Genomic DNA, 11,331 nt, shown 5'->3' on the forward strand with positions numbered 1-11,331 from the left:
TATTATTAGACCAAATAAATAATTGATTTATTTAGTATATGTGTAATTCAAATCCAAATCTTTTATTCAAAACATTCTTCTAAAATGTGTGTTTGGATACTAATAAAAAATTAAAATTATTTTACTATTCATCTTATTTTTAATATTATTCATGGACTCAACTGCACTTTTTGATACTATTCATGAATCCTGCTGTACTATGGGGAAAAAACATTTGCAAGTTCATGAAAATTAAAAATAAAAATCATCATTATCTTAATTGGATATTAGTTTATAAAATTTTTGGTACTGATCAAATCATGTTGAAAGTAACGAATTAGTACATTGATTAATTTCAATGTGAAGTGATTTAAAAAAATATATATATTTTGAGATGATATGATTTGAACCTAAAGCATTTGTTTCATGATCATTAATTTTTATTATTAGACCAAATAAATAATTAATTTATTTAGTATATGTGTAATTCAAATCCAAATCTTTCTATCTATTACCTCAAAAAAAAAAAAAAAAATTAAATCTCTTATTCAAAAACATTATTCTAAAATGTGTATTTGGATACTAATAAAAAATTTAAATTATTTTACTATTCATCTTATTTTTGCTATTATTCATGGTCTCCACTATACTTTTTGGTATTATTCTTGGGTCTTGCCGTACTATTTCAACTAACTATTACTATTATCTGTAGTACTTTCAACAATAAGTTTTCAGTTTCAGCAAAATAAACAATATCCAAACACACCTATTATTCTCCTATCAATACCATTACTGGATTCCAAAAAGTATCTATCATGCTTTAAGAAAGCTAACTATAATTTCTCACAACATAATTTCTTTTATTTTCGTTTCCCCTTCGACCAAATTAAGGAAAAAAAGTTTCTCAAAAAAAAAAAAATTAAGGAAAAAAAAATTGTTATAAAAAAAATTTTAAGGAAAAAAAAAACAGAAGACTAAAAAAAAAAAAATTTAAAGAAAAGAACAGAAAAGACAGGACAAATACCTAGTAACTAGAGTCTAGAGAGAAGAAAAGAAAAAAAAAGAAAAAGGTGAGAGTTTCTAAGTTCCAATAAGACGAAAGAAGAGTGAGACAGCAAAGTCAGCAAGTGAGAGACAGAGATGGCGTGGTGTGCAGTTAGGTCTTTCAACGTGCCGGCGGTGGACATGCGCGCACTGCGAACCAGGGCTCCTTTAGCCGCCGGCGCAGGCTTCGCCTCCGTCGCTAGCACCGCTTTGTGGCGCTCCCCTAAGCGCTCTCTGCCCTTCGCTTGCTTTGCCATTTCCACCGATTCTCGTGAGCTCTCTCTAATTCTTTTTCCTTTAAACCCTTTTCATTTCTCCCAGTGAATTTGAATGATTCCACTTCACATTTCTAGTATTTCACACACATTGATGAATGGTTCTAATTCAATATTAGGAGTATAACACTGTAGGACTAGACTGTTTGTTTCTCCTTGTCACTTGTTATGGGCCTATTCAATAAAGTTAGGATTGTGACTCATTACAATGAATAATCAATTCATAAAATGTGCTTTTTTTTGTATACATTTTATGAAAATGGCTGCTATTTGTTAATTGATAGAACCATTTGTAGTGGTGAGTTTGCACTTTGGTGGTTATAAAGAAAATTGTTTTGGGCTGTGGGGTGGGTTTCAAAATTGTACCACCTGTGAATTGGCACTTGGGTTTTTGATGTGTGGAATGCTTGCTTCTTAATGATGTTTGGTTTGTAAATAAGGTCTTCACACTTGGTGTTTCCAACGGCGATGTTCAGGGTTCAAATCCCCTCATCCCCAACTATTGAATTATCAAAAAAATTCAGGTCATGGTGGGTGGGAGTATCAAACATGGGTTAAAATGACAGTTGTTGTCATTTTGTGGGTTAAAATGACAGGTGTTGTCATTTTGTAGGTTAGTTCTGATTCTAAGGTTTGGTGATCTTGTTAAAATTGGAATGGTTTTGTTATTTGATTCATTTTTATGTGAATGTGAGTTTGAAAGTTTATTTGGATCTTAATCATAGTTTTAGTTCTGGGCTAAGAAGTGGACAAGTCATGTGACATTGTAGTATTTATGGTGAATTTTTAGGTAAATTTTGAGCAACAGAAGTAATTTTTGAATTCTTAGGGTACCTTAGACAATTCTTAGTTTGATTTCAGAGTTGGAATTTAGAAGGAGTTAATCTTCAATGGACTTCGTGTTACCTTTTTTATCTCAAAGTTGGGAGTTGGTACACACAATGGAACTCCGAGACTTGAGTTGAATCAATGCTTTGAGGAGAACAAGATTTATTTTCTGTTACACCAATATTTTCATAATCGCTGAAGTGTGATTAGATTTACAACCACCACCACGAACATATGCAACTGACTGAACTACCTCAGAATATTTGTTTCTCAGTTTTTATTGATTTGTGTTCATTTTGCAATTAGCCAAACACAATGGAAGAAGAAGTGAAGAACTAACGTGAATTATATTTGTGGCTATAGAGAAAAGCTCAAGCAAGAAAATGCATTTTGCCTTTATGATTTATTAAAATACCTAAGAAATCCAATAAACTGTTCTGAACAGAATTTGGCATTCTAGCATCTTCTCTTACCAATATAACATGTGTATGGTATGGCCACTGTCTTAGCTTCCTCATTTAAAAGAGAAGGGTTGCTTGCTGGTGATCTTTTCGGGTGGCTCACAAGCACATATGATAAATTTTCTTGTTTAAACTAATTACTAAACGAATGACATCAAATTCCTTGATAATAGTTTGAAAATTGTTTGCCATGTTTGTCATTTTTATTTGCTTTTTATTACCAAATATTAAGTTTCACAAATTCCTGAACGTGTGTGCTTATGTTTGTCCTGATTGTAGGTATAAAGGAAGCTGTTCAAACAGAAAAGGCTCCTGCTGCCTTGGGACCATATTCTCAGGCCACAAAAGCCAACAACTTTCTCTTTGTGTCCGGTGTTCTTGGACTTGTTCCAGAGGTTTGTTGTGTCACCATGACAGTCTTGCTTATCACTTCCTATCTTAATTTTTCTTGTGGGTTTACATGTGCACTTGCATGTGCCTTGGAAATTATACTGCTGATATGTGCCAATGCACACAAGTAGTGCCAATGGGCTCTACCTCAAGTGGCACCTCTTCCCCTTGTAAGAGCAAGGTCGAGGCAAGGTCATGGGTTCATGACCTAGTGGGTGCGTGTATAACCTTACCAATTAAAAAAAAAAAGTGTTTTGGGTAACTGTACTGATGACATGTGATTTCTACATGCATACAGACTGGAAAGTTCATCTCAGATTCTGTGGAAGATCAAACTGAGCAGGTAAAGTAAATGACATGTACACTTTCTTATAATGTTTTTAGGATACATCTACATAACTTCACCTCTCTGGCTGTTACCTTATTAGATTTCAATGTATTTGCATGTTCAGCAGAATATTGTAATTCTTGGTCTCTTTCCCATGTGTGTCTATATATATATATATATATATATTTTTTTTTTTTTCTTTTCCCCTTAACTCAACCATCATGGAAATTTTTTGTTTGTCATAAATGTGGTTAAGTTCTCTTGGTGACATTTAGCTAGGCAAAAGATGTGCAATTGATGGCTCTTATTTCCAAATTGCAAAGCCAGCTGTTTTTTACTTACTCAGGCCAATGGAAAATTGTAGGTTCTCAAAAATATGGGGGAAATACTTAAAGCTGGTGGTGCGAGTTATGCTGCAGTAGTTAAGACAACAATTATGTATGAATTCCTCAATTCTTTGCTCTGTTGCCTTGATTTTAGAAATTGAATGTTGCAAAACAAATAAGTTTACCTATCATTGTTTGCTGCAGGTTAGCTGACCTTAAAGACTTCAAGAAAGTGAATGAGATTTATGCTAAATGTGAGTTCTATAATCAAACTAGATGTTTCGATGTCAATTTAAAACTTTTATTAGGAATGCATACAACTACCCAGTCCACCATCTTTGCACTATGCATGTTGTGTTGAACCAGATAAAAATTTGAACATTATAGATCATGAAATCCTGAGTTTTCTAGGTTTTAATTGATAGTTGTGACTCCTGCTCATAGAAAGATGACACTAATTTAACAAAGTGGAGTGTAATCCACTCACTAGTTATCAATTTGGTAGGTGTGAAAGCTTATCTGCTTCAGGGCTCAGCATAAATCTTATTTCTTGTGCCAGATTTGTAGTAGGTGCTATGAGTTTATGGTAGCAACTAGCAAGTATGGATAGCTTTCAAGCTAGACATGCCTTTTGGCCAAAAATTTGTTATCTCTCTGCTTATGCTGTTTAAGATGAACTCTTCTAAATTTAATTTTTGATGTAATGTATAATCTACATTTCTTGAGGAGAGGTGACCTGATTTGGTATGTTGCTTCACTAAAGAATCTATAGCATTACTAAGTTCATTATATTGCATATGGTGATACAACTGGAAAAGTTGCTAAATCTCCCCGTCATCACACCTGCTTAAATGGTTTGTTATGCAGACTTTCCTTCACCTGCCCCTGCACGTTCAACATACCAGGTAGCAGCATTACCATTGGATGCCAAGATTGAAATTGAGTGCATTGCTGCAATATAAACTACATTCATGCTCGGAATTTGCCTCTTCACAAAGCTCAGTTAATAAGATGGGAGGCGTTTCTCCAATTTTTGGAGTTTGGCATGTGGATGTTGTTGTTATCATAAGAAACTACCATAATCAAATTTGAAAACTAATTAGACAGCATCAACCAACACAAGGATGCCTAGATGTAGTTTCCTTGTTAGAGGAAATTTAATGGATGCATTTGGTTTACCCGAAGTTTATTTGCCTTGGTTTTGCTGGTGATTGGATGCTTTAAAATTGAAATAAGAAGATAGTTATGCTGTCCAATATTATATACTCTAGTCCAGGCAAGCACAATTAGTGCCATGCAGGCAAATGAGTTATGAATTACAATCTTCAATAGCCAAATTTAAAGGCTTGTGTGGCCATTAAATGCCAGTGAGCAGATCATGTGTTTTAGCATGACTGAAATGTCCAATAAACGTGCAGGCATTGTTTACATTGTTGATGTGTTATTATGGCTGAATTTAGAGGGGTAAGAGCTGCCCCTAATCTGAATTTTTTATTTATTTATTTTTTTTTCAGCCTGTTTTGTTGTTCTTTAACCCTTTTTAGAATTGTGCTAGGGGCGAGCTGGGCATCTTCTTGTTTGTAATACTCCCCATGGCATCTTATTATTGCATCAGATCTTCTATTTTCACATTTAACACATTAATTAAAATGAATATTCAACCAATTAAAAAATTCAAGGTCCTAATCCACCCGTAATAACAAAAAAAAGTAGACTAAAATAGGAATTTTCAGTATTAAGAGATTTGTCACTAAATGTTTTAGTATGACTATTCTTTTTTTTGTATAGTATAATCTTCTTTGGGAATTGGGATATGCTAATTAAGAAATTTAAATCCAAAACCTTTTGAATTAGGGTTTGGCTTATTTCCAGTATTTTTTTAACTGAAATTTCTTTTTGTTTTAATGAGAAACTGTCACATTACTCATTAACTAAATAAAAGGTGAAGATTAAAACCCACTACCACTTGCTATTGTGTATTTAAAACAAAATGACACCTCTAGTTAATAAAATCTTTTGAATCAAATGAGCATCATAGTAACACTACCAACAACTTAGGTTAGTTAACATGCTTGATTTAAAAGGATTGAGATCAGATTTATTGCATCAAGTGATTTTTTTTTTTACCTTCTCAAAAAAGTGATTTTTTTTTTTTTTTTAATAACTTTTAATCTTAGCCATTATTAAAAGCGATTGCACATGGATCTAAGTATTTTCAAATGATCTCTATCCGATTAAAATGTATGTATGAATTGAAAGTTGAAACAACAGTCATGAATAATTTTATTTAAGCAAAATATCACTGACAGAATTGTACACCAATTTGTTTTGGTAAAATATCAAAGAAGATAGAGTAGTAAACGAGTGGAGGAGAAATGCCCAAGAATGCCAAAATATCAATCAAAGCAACAAATTTTAAGCTCCATTTAAAGCAAATTAAAGCACCACTTGCTCTCTATCAACACAATTCCATATCTTTCAAAATTCTCAGCCCACAGAATCATTAACCAATAACCACCATTCTAGCACCTGGTTTTGTTTATCTAGTTGTTTTCTTTCAATTGGTGTCCCCAGCTTGCTTCTCTGAGGCACGGAAACAAACCCAACAGTAGTGAAAATTATACGTTGTACCCGGCATATATGCCGGGTTACTCACAAATAGGCGGGTCCCACACTATATGCCGGGTACACCATATACCTGCTTAGTTGATCTCTTTTGGCTAAAAGCTCAGTCATCATCTGGGAAGTAGAGGCTACCTATTCTATAACCTTTGTATGAAGTCATGAACACAAGCTTTATTATATTTTCATCAAGTTCGAGATGATGTGTGGGACCCGCCTATGTGTGAGAGACCCGGCATATATGCCGGGTACACCATATACCTGCTCAGTTGATCTCTTTTGGCTAAAAGCTCAGTCACCATCTGGGAAGTAGGGGCTACCTATTCTATAACCTTTGTATGAAGTCATGAACACAAGCTTTATTATATTTTCATCAATTTCAAGATGATAAATGGAGTTCATGGACACATATATTAAAGATTAATAGATATTTATAGACAGCTTAGTCAGAGATATCATACTCTATAAAAAATAAATAAATAATAAGAGTAGTTCTAAGACTATAAATTATTAGATAATTTTTTTGTCACAAATTTGACGTAATAGATTGTGAGTGATTAACTATCACTTATACATGAATCCACAATTTTTTCTTTACCAATTACACTTTACCAGTTAAAATTATGACAAGAAGTTGTAAAAAATTATGTGATTCTAGATTCCGCTTCACATTTCTAGTATTTCACACACATTGATGAATAGTTCTAATTCAATATTAGGAGTATAACACTGTAGGACTAGACTGTTTGTTTCTCCTTGTCACTTGTTCTGGGCCTATTCAATAAAGTTGGGATTGTGACTCATTACAATGAATAATCAATTCATAAAATGTGCTTTTTTTTTTTTTTGGTACGTATACATTTTATGAAAATGGCTGCTATTTGTTAGTTGATAGGACCATTTGTAGTGGTGAGTTTGCACTTTGGAGGTTATAAATAGAATTGTTTTGGGGTGTGGGGTGGGTTTAAAATTGTACTCCCTGTAAATTAGCACTTGGGTTTTTGATGTGTGGAATGCTTGCTTCTTAATGATGTTTGGTTTGTAAATAAGGTCTTCACTCTTGGTGTTTTTAACTGCGATGTTCAGGGTTCAAATCCCCTCACCCCAACTTTTGAATTATCAAAAAAATTCAGGTCATGGTGGGTGGGAGAATCAAACATGGGTCAAAATGACAGGTGTTGTCATTTTGTAGGTTAGTTCTGATTCTAAGGTTTGGTGATCTTGTTAAAATTGGAATGGTTTTGTTATTTGATTCATTTTTATGTGAATGTGAGTTTGAAAGTTTATTTGGATCTTAATCATAGTTTTAGTTCTGGGCTAAGAAGTGGACAAGTCATGTGACATTGTAGTATTTATGGTGAATTTGTAGGTAAATTTTGAGCAACAGAAGTAATTTTTGAATTCTTAGGGTACCCTAGACAATTCTTAGTTTGATTTCAGAGTTGGAATTTAGAAGGAGTTAATCTTCAATGGATTTCATGTTACCTTTTTTTTGTCTCAAAGTTGGGAGTTGGTACACACAATGGAACTCCGAGACTTGAGTTGAATCAATGCTTTGAGGAGAACAAGATTTATTTTCTGTTACACCAATATTTTCATAATCGCTGAAGTGTGATCAGATTTACAACCACCACCACGAACATATGCAACTGACTGAACTACCTCAGAATATTTGTTTCTCAGTTTTTATTGATTTGTGTTCATTTTTCAATTAGCCAAACACAATGGAAGAAGAAGTGAAGAACTAACGTGAATTATATTTGTGGCTATAGAGAAAAGCTCAAGCAAGAAAATGCATTTTGCCTTTATGATTTATTAAAATACCTAAGAAATCCAATAAACTGTTCTGAACAGAATTTGGCATTCTAGCATCTTCTCTTACCAATATAACATGTGTAGGGTATGGCCACTGTCTTAGCTTCCTCATTTAAAAGAAGAGGGTTGCTTGCCGGTGATCTTTTTGGGTGGCTCACAAGCACAGATGATAAATTTTCTTGTTTAAACTAATTACTAAACGAATGACATCAAATACCTTGATAATAGTTTGAAAATTGTTTGCCATGTTTGTCATTTTTATTTGCTTTTTATTACCAAATATTAAGTTTCACAAATTCCTGAACGTGTGTGCTTATGTTTGTCCTGACTGTAGGTATAAAGGAAGCTGTTCAAACAGAAAAGGCTCCTGCTGCCTTGGGACCATATTCTCAGGCCACAAAAGCCAACGACTTTCTCTTTGTGTCCGGTGTTCTTGGACTTGTTCCAGAGGTTTGTTGAGTCACCATGACAATCCTGCTTATTACTTCTTATCTTGATTTTGCTTGTGGGTTTACATGTGCACTTGTATGTGCCTTGGCAATTATACTGCTGATATGTGCCAATGCACACTAGTAGTGCCAACGGGCTCTAGCTCAAATGGCACCTCTTCCCCTCGTAAGAGCAAGGTTGAGGTAGGGTCATGGGTTCATGACCCAGTGGGTGGGTGTATAACTAGAATGCACGGACGCGGTTGGGAGGGTGCCGCACCCGAGTCCGACGCGGCGTGACACAGGACGTGGCGTCCGACGTGGTTGACCGCGTATCGGTGCCGTGTCTGCGTTTTTTTTTTTTTTTTTTCTCAGATTCGTGCCAACTCGGCTCGATTCGCGCCAAACTGGGCTGATTTGGCCAGAATCGGGCCGTATCGGCAATATCAGTCCATATCGGCCGGCGACCGATACGGCCGAAACAGGTCGGAAACGGCCGAAACAGGCCAAAATCGGCCTTGAAACTCGCCGGAGAAGCCGAAATTCTGACCTCAGATGCGTTTCTTGCCTTATTCTTTCTTTGTTTTGTGAATCAAATATATTAATGTGTTTTTTAAGAATATTTTAATAGTAAAAATATATAGAAAATATAAATAAAAATATTTTTAATAATTTTTTAATCGTCGAGTCCTGCCGCACCCGCACCCTACTTTTTCAAAAATTACCGAGTCCCGCACCTGCATCTGTACCCGAGTCCCGAAACGCACCCGTGCTTCATAGGTGTATAACCTTACCAATTAAAAAAAAAAAGTGTTTTGGGTAACTGTACTGATGACATGTGATTTCTACATGCATACAGACTGGAAAGTTCATCTCAGATTCTGTGGAAGATCAAACTGAGCAGGTAAAGTAAATGACATGTACACTTTCTTTTAATGTTTTTAGGATACATCTACATATCTACACCTCTCTGGCTGTTACCTTATCAGATTTCAATGTATTTGCATATTCAGCAGGATATTGAATTCCTGGTCCCTTTCCCATATATATATATATATATATATATATATATGTATATATAGCCCTTTTCGTAACTCAAACATCATGGAAATTTTTTGTTTGTCATAAATGTGGTTAAGTTCTCTTGGTGACTTTTAGCTAGGCAAGAGGTGTGCAATTGATGGCTCTTGTTTCCAAATTGCAAAGCCAGCTGTTTTATACTTATTCAGGCCAATGGAAGTATGTAGCTTCTCAAAAATATGGGGGAAATACTTAAAGCCGGTGGTGCAAGTTATGCTGCAGTAGTTAAGACAACAATTATGTATGAATTCCTCAATTCTCTGCTATGTTGCCTTGATTTTAGAAATTGAATGTTGCAAAACAAATAAGTTTACCTATTGTTGTTTGCTGCAGGTTAGCTGACCTTAAAGACTTCAAGAAAGTGAATGAGATTTATGCTAAATGTGAGTTCTATAATCAAACTAGATGTTTTGATGTCAATTTTAAACTTTTATTAGGAATGCATACAAATGCCGAGTCCACCATCTTTGCACCATGTATGTTGTGTTGAACCAGGAAAAAATTTGAATATAGATCATGAAATCCTGAGTTTTCTAGGTTTTAATTGATAGCTGAGGCTCCTGCTCATAGAAGGATGACACTAATTTAACAAAGTGGAGTGTAATCCCCTCTCTAATTATCAATTTGGTGGGTGTGAAAGCTTATCTGCTTCAGGGCTCAGCATAAATCTTATTTCTTGAGCCAGATTTGTAGCAGGTGCTATGAGTTTATGGTAGCAAGTATGGATAAAGATGTTATTACCTATCAAAAAAAAAAAAAAAAAAAGGAAAAAAGAAGAAGAAGTTTATGGTAGCTAGTATGGATAGCTTTCAAGCTAGACATGTCTTTTGGCCAAAACTTTGTTATCTCTCTGCTTATGCTGTTTAAGATGGACTCTTCTAAATTTGATTTTTGATGTAATATATAATCTACATTTCTTGAGGATTGGTGACCTAATTTGTGTATTTTGCTTCTACATAAAGAATCTATAGCTTTACTAAGTTCACTATATTACATATAGTGATACAATTGGAAAAGTTGCTAAATATACCCGTGATCACACCTGCTTAAATGGTTTGTTTTGCAGACTTCCCTTCGCCTGCCCCTGCACGTTCAACATATCAGGTAGCAGCATTACCATTGGATGCCAAGATTGAAATTGAGTGCATTGCTGCAATATAGACTCCATTCATGCTTGGAATTTGCTTCTTCACAAAGCTCGGTTAATAAGGTGGGAGGGGTATCTCCAAGTTTTGGAGTTTGACATGTGGATGTTGTTGTTATCATAAGAAACTACTATAATCATATTTGTAAACTAATTAGACAGCATCAACCAACACAAGGATACCTAGATGTAGTGTCCTTGTTAGAGGAAATTTAATGGATGCTTTTGGTTTGCCTGAAGTTTATTGGCCCTAGTTTTGCTGGTGATTGGAATGTTTTAAAATTGAAATAAAATGATAGTTATGCTGTCCTATATACTCTAGTCCAGGCATGCACAATTAGTGCCATGCAGGCAAATGAGTTATGAATTACCATATAGCCAAATTTGAAGGCTTGTGTGACCATTAAATGCTAGTGAGTAGAGCATGTGTTTTAGCATGACTGAAATGTCCAATAGGCGTGCAGGCGTTGTTTACATTGTTGATATGTTTTTATGACAGAATTTACACGGGTAATAGCTGCCCTAATCAGTCTCTTTTGCTGTTCTTCGGCTGGGCATGTTGTTGTCTAACACTCCCCATGGCATCTTGTTATTGTCGTCAGACCCGAGTG

General features: G+C 34.8%; 2 protein-coding genes across 2 annotated transcripts; both read left to right on the forward strand.

The window, feature by feature from the left end:
* Positions 1-1,021: 1,021 nt before the first annotated feature.
* LOC115958505 (reactive Intermediate Deaminase A, chloroplastic-like) lies at positions 1,022-5,059 on the forward strand. Its single transcript, XM_031076916.1, has 6 exons — positions 1,022-1,294; positions 2,867-2,982; positions 3,276-3,320; positions 3,670-3,743; positions 3,836-3,885; positions 4,499-5,059. The coding sequence occupies exons 1-6, from the start codon at positions 1,120-1,122 to the stop codon at positions 4,591-4,593; spliced, it is 555 nt and encodes a 184-aa protein (XP_030932776.1). The 5' UTR covers positions 1,022-1,119; the 3' UTR covers positions 4,594-5,059.
* A 3,096-nt stretch (positions 5,060-8,155) lies between these two features.
* On the forward strand, positions 8,156-10,840 carry LOC115956326 (reactive Intermediate Deaminase A, chloroplastic-like). Its single transcript, XM_031074740.1, has 6 exons — positions 8,156-8,204; positions 8,403-8,518; positions 9,356-9,400; positions 9,744-9,817; positions 9,910-9,959; positions 10,643-10,840. The coding sequence occupies exons 1-6, from the start codon at positions 8,156-8,158 to the stop codon at positions 10,735-10,737; spliced, it is 429 nt and encodes a 142-aa protein (XP_030930600.1). The 3' UTR covers positions 10,738-10,840.
* The last annotated feature ends 491 nt before the right edge of the window (positions 10,841-11,331 follow it).

Source organism: Quercus lobata, chromosome 8 (genome assembly GCF_001633185.2).
Source record: "Quercus lobata isolate SW786 chromosome 8, ValleyOak3.0 Primary Assembly, whole genome shotgun sequence".
Classification (NCBI taxonomy): domain Eukaryota; kingdom Viridiplantae; phylum Streptophyta; class Magnoliopsida; order Fagales; family Fagaceae; genus Quercus; species Quercus lobata.